The sequence below is a fragment of the Triturus cristatus genome, chromosome 3_2 (genome assembly GCF_964204655.1).
Source record: "Triturus cristatus chromosome 3_2, aTriCri1.1, whole genome shotgun sequence".
Taxonomy (NCBI): domain Eukaryota; kingdom Metazoa; phylum Chordata; class Amphibia; order Caudata; family Salamandridae; genus Triturus; species Triturus cristatus.
In genome coordinates, this window is record NC_140584.1 from 409,244,114 (window position 1) to 409,266,597 (window position 22,484).

General features: G+C 44.7%; 1 protein-coding gene across 1 annotated transcript in view; it reads right to left on the reverse strand.

The window, feature by feature from the left end:
* The window catches only part of LOC146857451 (protein argonaute-3), a 1,089,759-nt gene that overhangs the window by 295,908 nt on the left and 771,367 nt on the right, over positions 1-22,484 (reverse strand). Inside the window, exon 12 of the mRNA XM_085647972.1 lies at positions 19,773-19,957. Coding sequence (XP_085504098.1) covers positions 19,773-19,957 — 185 coding nt within the window. The remainder of the gene's footprint in view (positions 1-19,772; positions 19,958-22,484) is intronic.

Here is a 22,484-nt window from a genome sequence, read left to right on the forward strand (position 1 = left end):
TGTTTCCAGTCCAGGGAGGACCTGGCTTGGCAGTTCGGGCTGGACTGTTCCCATGAGGCACTGGGTCAATACTGATTTGCATATGGCTGGGATCAAACTGGAACGGCATGGTGAGCAAAAAACAATGGATTTAGGCCCAAATCTCTGTACTGGGGTGAATGTATGACATTGTTCTGCATTCTGTCCATCAACTGTTGTTTTTGCATTTGTCACCCCGAGTGGCACAGGGTCAAGACTGATTTGCATATGGCTGGGTTCAAACTGGAATGGCATGGTGAGCAAAAAACAATGGATTTAGGCCCAGATCTCTGTACTGGGGTGAATGTATGACATTGTTCTGCATTCTGTCCATCAACTGTTGTTTTTGCATTTGTCACCCCGAGTGGGAAGGGTATGCCCCAATGTGGGTCCCATGCTCTCCATTCGACTGGAATCAAGCTATCCTGGCTGAAGAGGGGTGAAACCCCAAAACCGGTCCTAGGATGCTAGATTCCAGTCCAGGGAGGACTTGGCTTGGCCGTTCGGCCCGGACTGTTCCCATGAGGCACAGGGTCAAGACTGATTTGCATATAGCTGGGTTCAAACTGGAACAGCATGGTGAGCAAAAAAAACGATGGATTTAGGCCCAGATCTCTGTACTGGGGTTAATGTATGACATTGTTCTGCATTCTGTCCATCAACTGTTGTTTTTGCATCTGTCACCCCGAGTCGGCCAGGGTCAAGACTGCTTTGCATATGGCTGGGTTCAAACTGGAATGGCATGGTGTGCAAAAAAACGATGGATTTAGGCCCAGATCTCTGTACTAGGGTGACTGTATGACATTGTTCTGCATTCTGTCCATCAACTGTTGTTTTTGCATTTGTCACCCCGAGTGGGACGGGTATGCGCAGACGTGGGACTTGTGCTCTCCATGCCACTGGAATCAAGCTATCCTGGCTGAAGAGGGGCGAAACTCCGAAACCGGTCCTAGGATGCTTGTTTCCAGTCCAGGGAGGACCTGGCTTGGCAGTTCGGGCTGGACTGTTCCCATGAGGCACAGGGTCAAGACTGATTTGCATATGGCTGGGTTCAAACTGGGATGACATGGTGAACAAAAAAACGATGGATTTAGGTCCAGATCTCTGTACTGGGGTGAATGTATGACATTGTTCTGCATTCTGTCTATCAACTGTTGTTTTTGCATACTCCTTATACCAGCAGTGTAGAGGATACATTATCTCTAATGACACTACATAAACCTAACAATACCAAAAAAATCAATACATTACTTATTACTAGTATACTTCGACTAGGTATGTATAAAATGTAATTAACCTCTACATCCACAACTCTGAATTTGTAGAAAACCTACATTAATCATAATCCCACCCTACAAATAAACCTAATCCAAACTTTAATACTACACTTTAAACTAGATCCACCCCATAAGCTTAACCCAAGTCTTTTACTGAAACCCTGCCCCTAACCTATGTCTAACCCTCACTCTACCCTAAGCCAAATCCAACCATAACCCAATGTACCCATTACCATAACCATAAACTTACATTAACACTTACCCTAACCTTAACAGTGGCAATAAATCATTATCCGTGTAGCAGTATGTAGAGGTAGTGAAGTCATTGTAGTTCAGGTGCTGATATAGTAATATGTCTCTAGAAAAGAGATTCTCTTCTATGCATCCACTGGACCTGCTGATGCCCTTAACCAACTCCATCTATGACTCTCCAAGCCCTTAGGCTTAGATAAAGCAGTTTGACTAAAAGAATCACAATACTGGAAACACTGCAAGGAGGCAGCGTCAGCTCAGATGCAATGTTACAGAAGACTGAAACAGAACGCCTCAAAAGACATTGAAGGCAAATGCACAACCGCAAATTTAAAAACTGGCTTATAAAACAGTACAGCATCTACAAAGCAGTGAACAAGGAAACCAAGATTACTGATGCAGCATGTCCGAATGAAAAGCGTTTTTTGAAACATCAGTTTTTAATTCCTTCTTCTTGGGTTACTTTAGTAAAGCTCTTTCTGTTGGATGCTCTGCCTAGCTGCAGATTCCTCACCTTCAGAATATCCTCGGACGCTGGACTGAATCCAGAAAATGTCAACAGCAGTTCTCACAACCTCCGGAAGGCAGTGTTGCGCGACTCTGTGTAGGCTTCGTAACACCCTGGATATGACGGAACAGAGCTGGCTGCATATAAGAGCCACACCTGCGCTCGTCACTTTATTTACTTTACCCCTTTCCGTACCCTCAGACGCAGAGAGTAGAAAACGTATTGGTGATAATGTGCTTGTCAGGAAGGACTGACTGATTCTCCACCATGGCCCGTAATCCGCAACCCTAAACGTAAACCTACCGGCACTAGGACCCAGAATCCGGAGAACAGGCAAGCCGTACCTGGTCAAATAAACAATCCCTTCCGTATGCCGCCCTTACAGGAAGCACTCCATCAGTTCCCGAGAGGAGGTGGGAACGAACCCGGAAGTACTCCCGAGAACGAGAAGAAAAGGAACCAATCACGGACCAGAAGGCGCGAAGAAGACGGAGAAAGGACGAATACAGAGAACGAGGCGACGAGAGAAAGAAGCGTGGAGAACGAAGAAGACGGTGAAACCGAAGACAACCAAGGCGAGGAGAACGAAGAAGACGAGACGTGGTGTGAGGAGTGGTGGACACCTCAGGAGGAGGCTGGAGAGCGGCCGCAACTCGGGAGAAGAGTTGCGGCGGAGCCGGTGAGTGGTGCAGGACCGGGGAGGGGAGAAAGTGGGCGGTTAAAGATAAGGGAGATGGGAGGTGTTGGGGTGACAAGGGAAACCGAGGGCACGTTCGAAACGTCTACTTCTTGTGCATGGACCCCCCCCTTTGTGCCACAGCGTAGTAGCGTTAACCCTGAGACCAGAAAAGACCTAGATAACCCTATGCATACTGAAGTCCCCTTCCTTCCTTGTACATACATTGCTTGGTTGATTGACCTCACAAATTGCACCTCCCGACCTGAAAGACACCGTATCACTCCTGGGTTTGGTGAAGGAACTATCCTAGCATAATTCGACATATATCAGAACACTGACTGGCTCCTTTTTCTTTCCATGCTCATGAGCCTCCGGGGAAACACCACAGTTAAAGAAGAAGAACCATCCCGAGGGGAATTTACCGACAGAGACGCCTGGGCAGAAAAAGGAGAGAAAGCAGAAGATACTGAACACTTTTCCGTATCCCCAACCCCGTTGAGCGCAGCCCTGAATAAAACTCGACCATTATCATCTTACATACAGCCTCCTCGTCTGTTTATCCGACCTGCCCTCCCACAGTGCTGATCTCTAACTTGGAAACTTTTTAGATTTTAAGGAGGCTACTAGACAGAAAGGAGAGTAGTAAAGGCAGTGAGAGGAATATTCAGTTATATAGTGCATTCACTAAAAAGGGTGCTAACAAGGGTATGTAACTTGTCCATCTCACGGATGTTACTAAGCTGCAGATTCCTTATCCTTAGAATAGATACCAAATCAGTTTTTCTCAAAGGTAGAGAGTCTGGTGTGTAAAATCAGACATAAACGTGAGCAACGTGAACCTCTCATTGAATATTGCTATCAAGTTAATAGTGCTTAATGAATGTATGTACCATGCCCACGCAAGAGCTTAGCAGATATCAAGAACGGGGACCTCTCACGCCAATGCCATAGTAGCAACTTTTGGTCTGGTGGAATCAGCTCTCAGGCGACTGCTTTAGTCCAGAGCATAGAAGATATTGATGCAGAGGACTATCTTGTTGACCGGGTCCTCTTCTGCATTGCCCTACCCCTCTTTGCACCTGAGAAGCTGATGAACAGCTGATCATCCAATCAAAGATCTTTTGTCTGGTCGATCTAAAAGCCCAACACCTACTTTGGATCAAGGAGTTTCACCTCCTCGTCCTTAGAGGGATGAGCCTGAGAAATGCAGACAAGGTGATAACTTGAGCAGCATGTAATGGTGCCATGACCTTAGAGAGGAAACTGGTCTGGGTCTTCAACACCAAATTGGTTACAAAAAAGGCAGAGGAGGGTGATTTTACCAACAGTGCCTGCAGCGCACTCATACGGCGAGCCGACGTGATAACAATAAGGAAGACTGTTTCATCATCAAGAGCCTTAAGCAACAGTTGTACATAGGCTCAAAAGTTGTGCACGAAAAGAATGTCAAAACCAGATTAAGGTCACTGGGGCTTCACAAATGGTTTGGGAGGAAACATATATATCAAACCTTTAATAAAACGAATCACAAAGGTTGCTTAAACAAGGATGGTTGTACTGGCAAACTGAAAGGCCAAAAGGGTCGATAAGTAACCTTTCTCTATGCCCACTGCAAGGCCTGGTTGGGCAGCGGAAAGAACAAACAAAAGAACATAAAAAAGGCTGGCTTGCAAGGCGTCGGTGTCTCAGGCATCACACCAGGCAACAGATTTGTCCCAGCATCCAACTAGATGGACTTCATGGAAGGGCTTCTAGTAGCAAGAATCCACCACATCTGTTGGCAGCTCAAGCACGTTCAGTCATCAAGCATGGAAATGTAAGTTATAGAGATTCAGATCCAGCAGTTGCCTTGCTAGTGAGACAGGAGGTCCACCCAAAGTAGAAGCCTGATTGGAGGGCAAACGTTTAGGTTCAGAAGCTGTGGGTACAATACTCTCTTGGCCCAATCCGGAGCAATTAAGATGACTGAAACGCAGTCTTTTTCTGATCTTTTTCAGACCCTGAAGCAGGCGGGGTATCGGTGGGAAGGCATACAGGAATCCCTCATTCGACTCCAGCCAGAATGCATCTCTTCAGAAGTGCATTTGATGTCACTGATGGCCCTAGTTGGAGGATTTGTGTTAGGACTTTTGTTTTTTCTCAAGGGAGGGCAACTGCAGATCTAGTACCTCTGCTGCCCTCGGACCACTGCTGCAAATGAGGCATGAGCATTTGCCAATGTGGTGAGGCAAGCTCTGTTTCGGTAGTGTTGTCTAACCCTTAAGCAGTTTGTAAATCCAAGTTCCATTATTGGTATAGTGAACAGGGAGTAAGCCTTCATCCTCTTCCTCCTCGTCGTCATCATTGTGCTAGGGGACCCTGTGTGTCTCTTTTATATGGTCAGAGTCAGAGCCAAAAAGAGAATGGATCCGATGCTGAAAGGTGCATCGAGGCAGAGGCACCAGACTAAAGTTAGGCTCCATAATTACTGGATGCACTTTTGTGATTTCATTACACCACATCGGCTTTGCTCATGCTGATGTTGGGGTCTGACATAAGGGTCAGCACCAGATCTTTGACCTGCATCAGTGGAGTTGGTGCTACAGAAACTGATGTTGATCTTGGGGCTGCAAAGGAAGTCTGTACTTTGCAAGTCCTGGTAACAGGTCCACAGGGGACATTCGACATCTGGGGATAGAGTGCTGGCGATAACCCAATTTGAGACCTGTGTCTCTTTAGAGCCCGGAGGCACGACACAGAGCCATACTCGCACCAAAAATATGCATCACGGTCTCTTTAAAGGCCAATATCTGCTGTGGGTCGACGACGCCTGGGGAGCAATGATAGCACTGGGACCTGCTGAAGAATCTGTTCCAAAACTAGGGACTTCAAGGGAGGGAGATGTTTATTTTGAAACCTTTTGCCTTCACTTTCAAGCCAGACTGTTACGATATGGTTGAGTCCTACTTATTTTCTTACGTTTTAGTTTGTACTTTGACTTGTTCAAACACTTAGAGAGGAAAGCTGATTGTCCACGGGACTGGCCTTGTTAACTAGGACCAAGAGTAGGCCCGCTACTTGGAGCAGGAACAAAATCTGAAATTCGACCATGAGCTCTTCTTGTGTTCAGCGATGTAAAGCTTCTCCTTCCTTGTCCCATAGTGCCTTTAAAGTGCACAAGGGCCCACATGCTGCATGGCTTGGAGTTGTGACCGGAGGCCATTCACCAAGACACATATCTGCATCCTGCTGTCTCAGCATGCTTTGAAGCCTGTAGGTCTTGGATGGGACACAACTCTCTATCGAAGCATCTGAAAATGTTGGATTCCTTGAAAGAACAACCAACTTTGGGTGTGGACTCCATATCCGCAACGGAAGGCGAGGAAAAAAAAGGAAGAGGCAACAGAGCGAAGGGGTAACTCTATTCCATTACGTCTGGGGTGGTATGAAGCCTATGCTGAGCCACACGATGGTAACCGATGGTGCCTGGAAGCACTGCTGTTGAAATTCTACAGATGCACTCTGGAGCCTGGGTATATTCTAAAGATGTAGAATGTGCGATTAGTATCCATCAGAAGAAATAATATGCCGGAAAACAGAGGCCCACCTTTGAAATTCATAACCAAAACCAAAGAAAAAATGTTGCTTATTCCATGTAATATCTCTGGTGATTACATTATTCTGTTCCAGGTTACACAGCTTAAGAATATGCCTACAGGCACCAACCAGAGCATCCACAAGAGTTACTAGAACTTTTTTCCCCACATCAAAACACACGGAGAGGAAAATAAAACATCAATAATAGCAACGGATCCTATTAATAACTACGCTAACCTATCAGCTGAGAAGGGAGTGTAGTGAGGAATCTGCAGTAAGATAATGTATGCACCGGAAATACATTTCACTTACCATGTAACTATCTGCTTGTAGAATGGTAGATTAACATGCTCTGCATATTCCTGCCATCTACTGTTGGTCTTGGACGTTTGCAACTTTTTTTTCTTCAAACGTGTTTTAAACGTGTTTTATAGTCACAAGACCTATTGTGACTCCACACTCTGTCTACAATGCACCAAACAAAACGACCCCACCTCAGATTACTATTCCACATAGCAGGTGAATGGTGTTAATGGAGTGTAGTGTCAAAGAAAAATAGAGTGTAAACTGTAGAATCTAAAGAAGTTGAAAGGAAAAAAACATCTATGATCATCGCTGGCATATCGGGAGAAGGATGGGTGCATGTGAATCTACAGCACTATATGCCTAAAGCAGATGGTTACAGGGTAACATTTTCTGTTTGTAGAGTGTGTAGCTGTAGATGCACATTCTCTGCATGGACTGCAAAGCAGTTTCTCCCAAAAGTGGAGGCTAGCGAACAGCTGACGAAGATGTTTGGAACACAGTTCTCAATGCAGTCTGGTCAAGTGAAGCCTGCTGGCGGGCCTGAACGTCCACATAGTACTGTTTAGTAAATGTGTGTTGAGTTGAACAAGTGGCAGCTTTGCAGATAGCTAACAGGATGTTTCCTTAGATGGCCAGAGACGCCTTTTTACATCAGGCAATATAATCACACCATAAATCTCTTCAATGGATTCCACTATATAAATCAAATTCAAAACTCTAATCATGATACATCGAATTAATGTCAAGTAGGGTCCAAAATACCTGATTGAGAGGTTCCATTCACCATCGTCCAACTAGAGATCTGAGATCTTCCAATGTGCTTTTGCTAAAAGTCCATCATATTAAGAAAGGCGGATGGTTTCATCCTATTGGACATCTACAAAAAATGTTATTTATGAAGCACTGCAATGTCTTTTCTGGGTAGCTGTTGTGCTATATAAAAACCCTCATTCATTATGCCCAGAGAAGCGGTGTCCCCAGCATCCAAAGAGCATTTTATGTTTGCATTTGATATGACAATACCCTCTCCTATTAGGCCTTGGCCCCTTTTTATGCGGACCTCGGTAAGGAGAGGTTTAATGAGCTCCATAATTTCCTTCCACTGATGATGGTCATACCGGGAGCACGCCAACAAAAATGTTCACCACCACTATACGCTTGCCTGCTGCATCAATCCTTTTGCTCTCCTTATCTGTGAAAGTTGGCAACTTTGGGGGTGGGGGATCTTCAGTTGCCTGAACCTTCTTGCTACATGGACTATAAGGAGTCAGGTGGTACTTGGTCTCATCATCAGGGGCTGGTTTGAACTTCTTCTTCACTTGTGGAGTAACTATCCTATCCTTCACTGGTTCCTGCAAATCTTTCAGTGGCAGATTTTAACATGCCCTAAGCACAGAGAGATACAGTACTAGCCTCTCAGTTTAGGAAAGTGTTTCCATTATGAAGTCATCTTCCACATGCATATTCATGCCGTGGTACTGTGCACCCCTTTGGATTACTGAGAGATCGGCTGTAGTGTATTTTTTAGGGCAGGTGGTGAGGAGCTTTACAACCTGGTTATTTGCAACCAGTGGGTGTTTGCCTTTCTTTGCATGGTGAAGAAGGGTAATGCCCCTCCGGCGTTTACTTGAGTCTCTGTGAACAGTCTAAATTCTTCTGTAATGTCCTTGTACTAAGCCCAGCCAAAATAATCAGCAGTTCTTGTCCTTCGAGACTGATGCAACAGAGCTGTTTTCATTTGTAACGGATGTTCAGACAACTAAGACAGATCTTGTCCAGGAATGACTAGGGTTGGGGTGCGTTGGGTCACGAGGGTGCAGAGGCCCCGCCATCCAGGGACGTGCGGGGTGTAGGTAAGGTCATGGCATTGCCAGTGGAAATCAATCAACGTGGAGGTGCCCACCCCCCCCATTGCAGGTCCAGTAAGTGCAGTATAATGCAGCAGTTTTTATTATTGCCCAATGGTATGGTTCCTTTGCCTCTGAAACACAAAGAGTACAGTGTAAGTTTCCGTAAAATTAAGGGTCGCCTTTCCCCTCCAACCATGTGTATCTATTAATCGCGCTATGCCAAATTTCCTGGCATGGTGTGTCTATGCTAGCATTGGACCACCCTCTCATAGGACTCATTTCTCCTGTGTGAAAAGGGTGAGCAGACCTGCACATGAATTCCATGTACGGGGTCTACTTGTCATTAAAGAAGATGGCCCCAAAGATGTTAAAGACCACCCTGGGACCGCAGACAGTGGCAGAGTGGACTTAGTTGTGCACTGGTGCTGTGGTCTTGCTTCCTCTAGGAACCTCTTTTCTACGAAGTCCTATGGCCAAACAGTGTCATCCCCTATTATGCCCCTTCTGCGCACCCTGCCTACCTTGATTGGATGCTGCTAGCTTTGATGAAGAGATACAGTGCTGTGGGGTTGGTATCATACTGTGTGAGGTTTACTATTGTCCTACAGGGTTCTACTTTATTGGGTTGGATATTTGCCCTGATCCTACATAGGAACAGACAGACGAGGCATTTTGCTCTTACAGGGGCTATCTCCTGGGATAGGAAAAGCCTGTCTGCACCTATGGCGTGGGGTATCAGTGAGCATATATAACATGATCTGTTTGTAGTTTGAGTGCCTACGGGGGTCATGTGTTGGTACCAGGTGTTGGTCAGAAGTGCACTGTGTAGTGCGTGAGGAATACAAGTGTTTGATTCAGTGAAGGTGTATGTGAGGAGAGAAAGGTCTCTGCGCATGCACTGCAAAAAATGTAGAAGTAGAGTTTACGAGATTAGGTATACGTCTAGCTACGGAGGGGCTCGAGAGCACTCCGGTTAAATACAGCGTGTACAGAAATACAAAAATACTAAACATTAGTAGGCATGAGGGTCATCATCAGGTGAGGTGTCTGTTGTCTGGGAACCCAGAGGTGTTTTGTCTTGATGTAGTGCAAAAAAAATGTGTCTCAAAAGGTTGTTGCAAAAGTAAATTTGTAGTCTGTATTACTTGAGAGATTGGTCATGTGATGAAAAGTCTTTTTGAAAGCTTTGATCGGTGGGATTGCAGGCGGCGGCAGTATTGGTGCACTTTCAGTTTTCTGAAGGATAAGAGCTGCGGGTTGGAGGTTAGCATGGAAAAAACACATTGTTAGGCAGTTGTCTGAAAAATACCTGCATTTACATTTTACCAATGCGCTCAATGTTTTAACTGTTACATCATTTTCTTAATGGGGTACTTAAAAGGCAGTGCTAAGATTTTAGGAGGATGGTGATTTTAAAACTGTTTGAATGCTCGTTGTATTTTGGGTTCCCCCTTCTCCAAGCTACGGTGGGGACAGTACTCTTTTCCTGTGGGCTGCTCCATTTAAGGGTGTGGTGTTTTGATCAGTGCAGGGGTGTCCTTTTGACCTGCATGTGCTGCGTGCAATTGTGAGGGAAAGTGGAAGTTTGAATGTTAGGCTAATGTTTCCATTGACACGTGCGTTCCTTGGATCTCCACACCGTGGCGTGGAACGAGGTTTTACTCTAATTAGGCTGAGTTACTGGGTTACGCCCTTCTTCTGGAAGGGTCAAGAATCTTTGGGCTGTTTTTAGGCTGCCTTGTGTGGGTCCTGGTGGATAGTTACCTCTGTTTTTGGGCGTTGCTAATTTTAACAAAAGATACATGAAGTGGTTGAAAGGTCATGTGTGGACCCCCGGAGGAGTCTGCTGGGAAATGGCTGGAACAGTGTTTGTTTGCCGTGTTTTTTTGGCCACAGTCAGTGGTCTCGTTGGGACTTCATGTGCTCGGCTTGATGGAGGTGACGCTAATGAATTCGATGGGTTTTCCTATGGACAGGGGTCATTTGAGATAGATTTCTTTGGAGTTTTAAGGATATTGCTGCCATCGCTGCCCTCTGCGTGTTGAGAAACCCGGCTCCCGATGCTGATTCTGGAGCATTTGCCTAATTTTGAAACTAAAGAGGGCCTCCATTCGGACAAAGCCTTGAAAAAGAATGAAGCCCTTTCAATCGGGGGTGTGCCCTAGTGACTTGGGCAAAGGGACCTGGGTGCCTGCTTCTATGTACCCTTGGGGGTCACTCTGCTCCCTTGTCAGACTGACCTTCCCCTGGGGGCGCAGCCAGCCAACCCCTCTCCAGGGGATCCACAGCAGTGCGGGGCCTAGGCCCCCGCTGGCACCTGGATGGTAAATTCTAGTGTGGATTCCCGGTCGACATAGCATGGCCGTCCTGAAGACTGGCTTTGGACATTTTTAGACAGCACTGGTTAGCCATGTGGCATATTCTGTGACAGTAGTAGCACTAGGACTGGGTGTATAGGGTCTGGGGTCCGTAAGCAGCCCTCCCCTTGAGATGGGTGCCATCTGGGTGTTCCCGGCTAATGCAGTCCCCTCCAGGGTGGTCTATTTCAGCCTATGATGGCCAGTTTGGTGGTGGCCTTCTGGGACTGTTCCTGCTTCTCCCTGTTCTTCTGTCTCTTCTGGTAATAGTGTAGTATGTGGGCCTGTATTTCCCATCAAGGTTTGGTGTCAAGTCCTAATACACTATCTAATCTGGTCTGGATCTCAGTGGGTATTCCCCTCTTGAGGATGTTGTAGAAGAATGCAAACAAGGACCCGTGTCGGTCCAGGGCTGTCCTGCCTCCTGCTCCCATTGTTCTCTCATCCTGTCTAGGAATTCAGTCATGGTCCCCCAGGCTTCATGCTCTCTGTCATCAGTCCTCCTAGGTCTGGCCAGTCAAGAAATACATCCCTTAGAGCCATCCAGATCTGGTATCTGAATGAGTTAAATGCAGCCCATCATGCTTGATGTTGATAAGCTTGACTGCGGGAATGCGGGCTCGGGAGAAAACTGTGTCTTTCTGCTCCCCAATGAGGCTGCTGAGCAGACTTTTGATGTCACTTATAGTTAAGTTTATACCCGTGGTGTTCTTTTCAAATCATGGATCCATTTTCCTACCCCGTCCATCAATGGGGTTAGTTTATTTCTGATCCCTTCTTTGTCCAAGGCACGTAGATGGTTCCTGCTGCATCTTTCTGCAGTAGGTGACAAATCCTGGCTCGGAGCAGCTCTATCGATTTCTCCGCGACAAAGCGCTCCCATCATCCCAGGCACTCCTGCATGTAGGGGTAGTTCCTTTTCGGATCTCTCCCTCCATGCTGAAAGCAGTCCACCACAATGACCATGTCCTCTGGTTCATAGGATCCCTCCTCTGGCCAGGGATGATCATACTGGTGGCCCTTCCTTTCGGTCCATCAGGTCAGTGGATGAGAAAAAGATCACGCGAAGGTCTTGCCTTGTTCTCTGAATACTGTCTCTCTAGGGGTTGGCCTTCCTGACCGGCGCGTTCGGGGGAAGCGGCAGGCGTCCTCATTGTCGCTCTCCTCGTGCATGTATTAAGGCGCCATGCTGTTCCTTCTGTGTCTTAATTGTGTCCCTGTCAGGCTTTCCTCGCTACTTATTTCCTGGTCAGCTCTTCTCCTACGCCCAAGTGGTGTGTGTGACTTGGTTAGGGGCCTTTCTCCCAACTCATCCCTGGGCTCTTCTCTATGTGGGGCCCGAGGCCTAGCTCCTGTGTCCTCCGGGGGATTGTGAGTTGTTTACCCTCCTTGCTAGGCTTCCCAGGCAAGCACTCTCTCTCTCTCCTTAACTCTCGCCTTTCCTCTAACTCCAACCTGGGTTTCCTCTTTCTCTCAGGGCTACGTGCTGTTCTTCTAAGCAATGTCTTGGCCTCAACTTCACTCCCTGATGCTTCCTCTGTGCCGTAGGCCTGCCTGGGTAGAGTAGCCCATGGTTCCCCCTTTGGAGTCGGACATTGCAGGACTGGCGCTCCTTTCTGCCTCTCCACCGGTGGAATCACCTTCCAGGAGAGCCACAAACCTTCCTCTGACCTTATGGCGCCTGATGGGGCGTTCAGGAGTATGTGCTCCCTGTTCGGCTCGGACCTGATGGGTCTCAATCAATGGGTGAGGGGTCGAATCTGAGGGGGCCTGGTACTGAACTGAACCAGGGCTGACTGCGTCCGGGCTGGTGGGACCTGTGATCTTTTTCCCCGACTGGCGGCTTGCTGCCCCAGAGGAGGTCCAGCAGCCTCCTTGACTGGTGGATTTGTGTAATCTAGTGCAGCGGCGACGGGGATAACCGGCATCAGCTAAAGCACATCCCTCCTGGTATACGGTGAGGGTGGTGCAGATGCCTTACTTACAGGCTGGCGGATAGTCTTGTAGGCTGGGGCCACCATCGAGATGGCCCACTGTTCTAGTAGGGCCCCCAGCTTAACCTTCTTATGTCCTGTATACCTGGTCTGATTGTGAGTCCAGATATGTTCTGTGGTGTTTTTGTTGAACATTCCCCCCTCAGGCCAGGGAAATGCGTGGGCTTTGGTATGGACGTCTCACTCGCAGCAGTGTTTCTCTAAGTTCCTATCCTGGGTGGGAAACATCGCTTGCATGTGGCTTAGTAAAATCTCCATAATAGATCAGGGAACTTGTTTTACGAATTCTGCAGATCAGGATTGCCTCGAGATTCTTTAAATAATTACAAATTCTACTTTAATTTTGGAGAAGAGTGTACACGGGAGGTACTGAAAACAATCTACTGATTACGAGCTGTATAAAAATAGATGCATGGGAAAAACGACATTTAGCAATAAACAAAGACAAATGCAGTGAAATAGTAACAACTTGCAACAGAATGCAATTGTTAGTTCAGAGCCGTACGAGTTGATTTGTAGCAGAGAACTAGCAAACGTTAAATTCTGATCTGGATAAGAAATGATTATCATTTCATAAAATATAGTCTTACTAACATGACGTAACTTTTAAACATGCAGCATATTGCAAAATATAACAGCACCACAACATCAATAAATGCATAAAATGGAAAAATCTAAAATAGACTAAGAGAGAAAAAGATTGACAGAAAAAGTTATTACTTTGCCCAAAAAACCTTAACCCCCTAACTAGCGCCTACAACCAGAGGAGAGGAGATGCTCTGTGTAATACGCAGAGCTAAGTGAGCTTGATAGACTGTCACTATCAGCTCAGTGGACAAAGATAACAGTACTTTGAGCGGAAAAAGGAATAACCTGACAACTATCAACCCTCTGTGGCCAGACACAAGTGAGACCTTATTTCACCAACGTCTGACTTTTCTCTAAGGTTCCGAATTACACCTTATATTACACCCAGAGGTAGTGTGGACCGACTTCCTGATGCCCAGAGGTCCAAGGGCAAACATTCACCTTTTAAATTCTTTGAGAACCTCCCAATGTCAAGAAACCCCAGTAGTCTCTAAGAAAACTAATTTGACAAAAAAGTAAGATTGGGGAGGTGACCCTATATAACACACCAAGTATTTGGGGTGTAGTGTAGTGTCACGCCTAACTGTTCAAGCTAAAAAGAGTATCCCTATATAACACATCAAGGGTCATGGGTGTACTGTTGTGTTACGCCCAACTGTTCAAGCCAAAAAGTAACCATATATAACACACCAAAAGTCAGGGGTATACAGTTATGTCAAGTCCAACTGTGCACGCAAAACAAAAAAAAAACTATAGCTACCTTTACCTTTCTCTAGCATGCTGATAAGGGAATAAAATTATCTATGCGCTTGTTGTAGTTTGCCTCATGCCACATGATGGGACTAAAGATCAGATGTAGTCTCTTACCCTTGTGACGGCGGTCTCTGGACAGACCTCCGCTGCGTGGATTTAGCAAAACCTCTAATCAATTATGGCGTCTGCACACCGATCTTGTTTGCGCAGATGTGAAACAGTTCGGGCAGGGGTCCTTGTCCTCCGGAAGCAATCGGACTCAATAAACCAATCTCTCCTGGCTGGCTCGCCAAAATGCTCCATGGATATGAATTTACATTATAAAACAAATGAAAGGACAAGAGGCGTTTTGCAACACAGGAAGAAGTTGGATTAATTAAACGCAGCGGCTGAGGAAAGTCTCTCGGTGTACAGAGTTTTGGCTGATAATATATACATCTTCTGAGGTACAATAAAACAATTTCTGCATTTTTGAAAAAGCATCTCAGTCATAAATCAACTGATCAAATCTAAGGACACAGATGGCTCTCAACCTCGGGGAGAGCTAGTGTGAGCAGTGTGTATGTGTCCCAATGTCCCGCATGAGAAGCGAGTGATCCCTACGTGTGGTGTGAATGTTGTGTCCTGATTGGCTGAGTGTTTCTATCTACAAGTGGTATCTAGCTTTGAGGTATTTTTGGGGAATGTGAGCCTTTGGCCAAACGTGTTTTATTGGGGCCAATTTCCTTGGACTTGTTTGTGGTGCAACTATCTATCTGTGAGATTGATCATGGTATTCCATGGGTGCGCGCCTGTCTTCGAGTTAAGAGAGATCCCACCTTTGACTTGTCTTTCGATAGGCATGGGTCGCAGGACATGCCTGACCACGTATCTCTGACTCGGGGTTGATAGGGAGGTCACCTTGGGTGAATCCGACAGCAATGATACGAGTTTATTGGAAGTCCTGAAAATAATATGGCAGTCACTGGCATCGTTTTTATCGAAGTTCTCAACATTGTGCGTACAGTTGTCATAGTGTACATCAACATTGTCTTTACTGATATTGACACAGTTATGTATGCCTAGGTCACAGAGTACGTCAACATTGTTTCTACTGGTAACAACATTGTGATTTGTGCATGGATTATGGCACACATTGACAATGTTGCTGCCTGTATCAACACTGTTGTGCAGGCATTGATTATGGCATACATTGACATTGCATTTATGGGTATTGACATTATGTGGGCACAGGTTATGGCATATGTTGACATTGCATTCATTTGTATTGACATTGTTATGCAGACACAGATTATGGTATACGTTGATATAGCATTTATTGTCATTGCCGCTGTCGGGCCTGCACATATCATGGTATTCATTGGCATCGTATTCACCCATTCCAACAATGCTGGGCTGGTGACCCTGTTCTTAAACCTTTTTTAAATGGGGGGGGGGGGGGGGGCGGGGATGGAGGGTTAGGGGGGTTAGCTCAAAGGACCGCTCTTCCTCGAAGGCAAGGCTCCTTTCTTTAGTGGTCCTGATGGGTGTGTCACCTGATGGGTGTGTCAGGCAATTCTTATGAAGGAACCCTTGTAAGAATCTTCCCCGCCAAGAGTAGATATAGATTTTCTGCTGCTTAGAGTCTGGAGCTAAAGCATGCGCTGTCCCATGCTCAACTCAGATTTCGGTATCAAGGGTTCTCAAAGTGCTGTCCTCGGGACTTGTTTGGCTGGAGCTTTTGCTGGCAACTTCAGTGCCAAGATTGGCTTTTCAGCACCTCAGGGAAAAGGAGTAGGTGGTGGGTGTTGTGACTTGGCAAATATTGTTTCTAGGTTGCTTGGCATCAAAGCTGGCTCTCGGATCAAGCAGTTGCTGCTGGCAGACCGGGACCTGAAGGTCAATGCCTCTTCAAATTGTGCTTCGGACTCAAAGACCAACACTCCCTAGAGTATTGCTCTGCCTTGACTTGAGGACGCTTGTGCGGTTGTCCAGACTGAGATTGACCTTGTTCCATCTGTGGAAGATTGACATTGGGCGTGGTTTTGGTCTTCAGTGCCGAAGACTTTAGGGCTGGAGGTGCTGCTTCTTCATGCTCTACTTTGGAAGCCAACACATCTGGACTTTCTCCCCCTTATATGGCTGGCAGTACCAATGGGCCTGCTTTTTTCTCGCTGGGTGCAGTAGATGTCTACTTGCCGAAAGCTGTTGGGGATATAGGAAGACGGTTGATGCTACATCTTGTGAACCAACCAGCACCTATCCCTTTGGTACAAAAGGGTTTCTGACAGTAGAATGCTTTGCAAGTAGAGCGGGAGGCCTTGATGTGCTTGGGGGCACAAGCACAGGTTACATAACCTGTGCTGCTTTGACCAGAGTACCTCATGTTGCATCTAAGGGGTAATTGGAAAGTGGGTTGTTCTCTAATACCCACCGTTATTCTCTGTAACATGACCTGAGGTTCTTTGATGGCCAGTTCATATCAGTCTAAGCAATGGGTCTTCAGTCACGGTCTGGTGAGAAGTCTCCAGGTGCATACTCAGCCGAAGACAAAAGGTCCTACCAGCTGGTGCTGGAGAAGTCAGCAATTGCTTTCTTTGCTGGAGTCAAATTTGAAAAAGTCAGCCCGAAGTTCTAAGTGAAAAGCTCAATGGTCATGGAGCTAAGACTCAAATACAATGGCAGAATAAAACAATCAGAGGTGTAGTCATAGTCCTGATGCATTGTGGACCAAAGGTGGAGTCACAACAGGTCGAGTGACTCAAAAGCATTTTCAAAGAAAAATAGCTGAAAACATCAGGGCCCAACACTAAATGGCAGTGGTATGCAAAGCATGTATATCTACACCCACAGATGCTCTGTATAAATAAGTTACTTACCTGTACACTGTGGTTCTCCAGTATTGCTATCTTTCATAGATTCACATGCTTGAATCTATGAAAGATTCAATACTGGAGAAACATTGTTACTAAAGGTCAGTAAATTTTTCGTCTGATAGATACGTCTTTCCACAGATTTCTCATGTTATGAATGAATCTCAAAGTAATACTCAGCTGAAGGTAGGACTGAGTAGTGTTGGTTAACAAAGAAAGACATGCAACAATGCCTTTACAAAGTGCCCACCACTGCAGGATTAGGTTTCGAGGTATGAATGTTTAGCAAATATATGCGAGGATGACTATGTTGCCACCAAGTCTTTAGTGGAGTAGGAAAGAATGCTAGCTGGAGGGTCTCTCTTGAACAAGGCAGAGCAGACCCTAATGCTAAAAGTAAACCAACACGAAATGGGGCATGTGCTCACGGCCTTGTCCACCTTTACCCACAAAGAAGTCATCAACTACTCTATCCTGTCAGGTTTGTGCATGAAGGAGGATCCAGCACACTTGAAAGCCCAATGGGTGAGATAAGAAGAAGTTAAGACATACTAGTGTAATTGGCTGGCTCATGTGAAATGAAGATGCCACTTAGGGTGTGAAGTTGGGTAGGTGTGAAAAAACGACTTATCCAGATAGAAAACCCTGAATGGTTGTTGAACTAAATGGGCCTCAAGTTCTCAGATGCTCCAGGACGAAGTCTTTGCCCCCATGAAAAGAGAAAGCGAACTGGACAACTGTGCATCGGCTAAAATGGGCCTCAAAGAGGAACCATGCATGGTGTGGGAGGGAACATATATAGTAAACCATTCATATAATGCACCACTAGTGGTGACTTAAACAGAACATGTTTCGTAGGGAGATACATGAAAGCAGAAAGGGTAGCAAAATAACCTTTTACTGTACATAGAGCTAGGACCTGCTGTGCAAGAGACAATGCAAAATGCAGAGCATCAGAAAGGCATGACTGGAATTATTTCAGCCCTTCCAACTCATACCACTCACTGAAGAAACTTGTTGCAGGGATTCACATAAATGGATTTTGTGGTAAGCAGCCATGATCACACCCACATCTTCAGATGGCAGGCAAAAGAACTCTAGCTGGCTTTGCTCAAACTTTATGTGTGCTACTGCAGGATTTGGGACTAGGGGTAGTGGATATGATCCTCGTGCTGTAAGAGCACTTCAACTCTGTGTGAAAGAGGAAGAATGCTGAATGCCAACACATTGGTATACCAAATCGTCCTAGCCGAGTCTGGCACAATCGGGATCAGTTGTGCTTTATCTTCCTGCACCTTCTGCATGACTCTTGATAAAAGGAGAATTGGGGGAATTGGTGGAAAGATGTACAACAGGCCCCGTGACCAACTTAGCCTGAAAGCATCCCCTAAGGAGCCAATCAGAGAGAAGAGCTTGGTAGAAAATCAAGAACACTTCCTGTTCTGGGAATGGCAAAAGACCCATACATAGACTTTGGAAAGTTAAGAAGATCATGTCATAACTTCTGGTTGAAGCTTCCACTTGTGGTGATTTAAAGAAGGGTGAATCAGAGCATTTGCTCACAGGTTGAGCCAGTTTGAAAATAATCCCACCATAGGGCAAATACCCCATTGTGGAGCCCAATGACACAGTCAAATTCCTTCTCAACACAGGGTCCACAACACCAAACTGCCCTGTCGGACAAGTTACTTACAGACAATAAAAATAATAAATTTGCAGACCAAGGTTTCTGAATTTCTTCAATTTAAGGAGGAAGGCTATGTCAAGGTTATGTCTACATTCAAAGTCTCACAACACTGCAACGATGGCCCCAATTCATATCAACAGGTACATAACTACTTAACAAAAAGATACCTGTTGGGCAGAAAAGAGGCTGAAACAGAAGATGTTACATACACCCAGAGACAGGCATTAGTGAAAGAGAGTAAATAGGGGACGTCATATTCTTTCAGCAGTACATGTAAGTTCAAAGTCATGAATCAAGCTCAATAAGGTGCACATATTTAACAGGCAGGGGCAATGGATATAATGTGAAAGAAAGGCTTGTCTCCAAAATTATTAATATGAATGAAATTTGAATCTATATTCAAAATACCAAGTGACATATTAGGTTATGTTTTACACCAGGATAAACAAAACTATCAAATCCATTTTGCACTTTTTTATGCTTATGCCTAAGAAGCAAAAATGGGGCAAACAAGCACATTGTTTAAATCTGTGTTACACATGTAAAATAATTTATAAGCAATATAAGTGCTTTATTTTTCCAATGGTTTCTTCATTCTTTAGCTACAATTTTATCCTGACCCAAAAAATGTTTATACTGTAGACCTGTTTGGTCCATTTTTAATAACGAAAGATGGAATAATGCCGCAAATGGTTTGCATTACAATGCCCCAAAGCAAGCTATGCAATATGGCCACCAGTAGCAATGGGTCCAAAGCAACTGTTGACATAGTGGTTGAATGGGGGCATCTGGTTCTCAACAAGATTCCTCAACAAGTAGTCACAATAAATATTTTTATTGGAACCTACCTAGATTCCCTCCATTGAAAAAATGGCTATAGCCACTGTCGTCTATCGAGAGTATATTAAAAGGTAGAATTCTGCAGCAGCAAGAACATAAAATTCATACAGACGCAACACAAACACAACGTATGCTTTTAACCACAGCTGAATGCCAGAAAACGGTAGCCATAATGGCTAAGAAAGAGACTTCCACTTATCGAGTTAAAGAGCACACTATTTGTGTGTTTACTTACCATACACAGGTGTCTTTCCTGGCAGGATGACAATGATAAGTTGGAGCCCTGAATATGTGTTCTTGAGGTGTCGGAACATTGGTTCGACGCTGTCCGCACCCTGAGCATATTTACAGAAGCAGGGCTGGCCTTGGATGGGCATTCCAGCATCCTTTGAAATCTTTCTCAGTTGGTCAGTAAACCCCCTAAAAAATAACAGAAAACCTTGTAAGCATCTTTCTTTTCTCAGGGTCAACATGGTAAATTTCTCAGAAAATGTGGCCAAGCACTCCACTAGTTGCAGACCAGTAAATGTTACTCACTGTAGTATCTACTTTATTCCCAGGCCCTTCAGTCCTACAAATAGCATGTTGTCCCATAGGTTGACAGCTGGGACAGTAAGTGCCCTCAGCACTGCAGGAGCCTGGAAACTAAGCTGAAGAAGCATGAGAGCATGCAACTCTGCCCACTAAAAGGATTTGTTACTGTTGCCGCCCAACTTGCCTCCAGCATTTCTCAACTTTTTTATCCACTTTTCGTGGCACTATTTTAGGCCAAGGACGGATGACAGAGGGAGGGTAGTATGCTTGAAGGGACTGATAGACTAAAGAATATAGTAGTTACAATAGAAAGTAACCTATACTTATCCTCACATCCCAGACAATTGAGTCCTAGGAATGAGCAGTTTTCCAGACATGTCAAATTGCATAGGGAAGCAAGGAGAATCTGTGTTAAGTAAGAGTAACCAAACGCGTTGTTTAGGCTTGTTTGACCACACTCAATGGAACTAGCATCCAAGGAAGGAAAAGGTACTTACTTTTAGTTCTAGTTCTCCATCGTGGGATTAGCGGGATCGCCAAGCAGTTTTTGTAAAATACAAATCTTATCTATAAACTGGGTATAATAAATGCAGAAGGACACTGCTGCCTACTCAATGCTAAATTTGATGAATTTAATTTATTTTTTTCTTTTTAAACATAGCCAATTGAACCATAATGAGATCATCTTAAAATGAACATCTCTGTGCCAACAGGAAAGACAAAACAGAATATTAATGAGCAAGTTACCAACTCCGTCCTCTAAGGACATCAGCATATTTTCTATCCCATCATGTTTTGTACTAACAGTTTCTTCAGTTCTCGTTTCTGATTCATGGATGCATTCTTTTATGCATTGGTGTTCACATGACGCAAACTTAGCTATGTAGCAACAAAGTACTGTGACACTCCTGTTAGATGAATTCTGGACTTTCACCTTTTTGCATTTTTTGAAAGATATTACAGTCACAATCTTCTGCTTTACCACAACACTCACCATCTTTTAAAGTCAGGATTGATTTAAATCAATTTCTGACTGAAGCCTGTGGTTTTAAATGATTGTTTTTAGCTATGCTATCTCTTTTTTGTAAAGGACATGAATGCAACATGAAGAAAGCTGAGAAAGAACCACATGTTTTATGTGTGGTTTGCTTCCTTCATTCTGGCACAGTGAAGGAAAGAGAATTAATCCACCTGAGAGGAAGACAGTAACATCCCATCAAAAGCAGGAGAATCAGAAAGGAGGATGCAGAACCTGCAGGGATGACCAAAGAAGTGACTCCTACTACTTTCCCATCTTCCAGGGGCTCACAGCGAGGAAAATCTAAGGCAAAGAAAGGAGAAAAATGCTGCTGTTCCGCACTGCTCATCGATGTTGAAGATACAGACGTTGATGAAATATACCATAGCAACAATTTCACTTTCTGTAATGGAATTCTTGACGTCAAAAAGATGGCATTTAACGTTGAGAAATCCATCACAAATGAGCCTCACTTTAAAGTTGAAGCATTTGACATGAAGACGAAGTTGAAACAATTAACAACAAAACATATGGCTGGCACTGAAGAACTCAAATTCAACATCTTCGAGATCAAGCCAATTTTCTTCAAGTTTATCATCTCTCCTCCAAAGTTTCCTTCTCTCTTCTTAATCTCACACATTTTGGCACCAAATATGGCCCAGGTACAGGCAGAAGATCCTCTCGGTATTATAGTTAGACCAAATTTAGTTTCTTCAAAATCTCTCGCTTTTTCTGTCCACTCATGAGATCCAACAAAATGCAACAATAGGAGGCCTCCTAATATACCTAACACACCAACATTACAATATAGATATTACATTCCATACTGGAAAACGTTGATCTCCTTATAAGCAGACCATGTCCTTATTTTTATTAAAATTCCTAACATAAACTTTCCACCTGTATCAGAGAAATTATAACATTTGGGACACACTCTGGAATTACCATCAACTGGGTTGGATCCAAATGTTCTTCCTTTGACATCTGCAACAATACACATTACCAATGAATACTCACTCATGCTACCCACTTGATCAGTAAAACACTTGGGTATGAAAGTAAATCGAGATAGGGGGACAATCATCAGAGACAATCATGGGCCAGTCATTATCTAATTAGAAGCTAAAAGAGATCAGTGGATAAATCTTCCCCTCAAAATGGAATTATTACCATAATAAAAATGACAATTCTTCCTAAACATTCATATCTTTTCACTATTATACCCATTACACTTAACAAATAATTGTCCACATAACTATCCACCTTGCTTTCCAGATTGGTATGGGCTGAGAGGCAGCCCAGAATTGGATGGGACAGTCTACCATTACCTTTTGAACAAACAGGGCTTTGCTGAATCAGATAAGGAAAGCAAATTCCTCTCTGCACAACCCCATT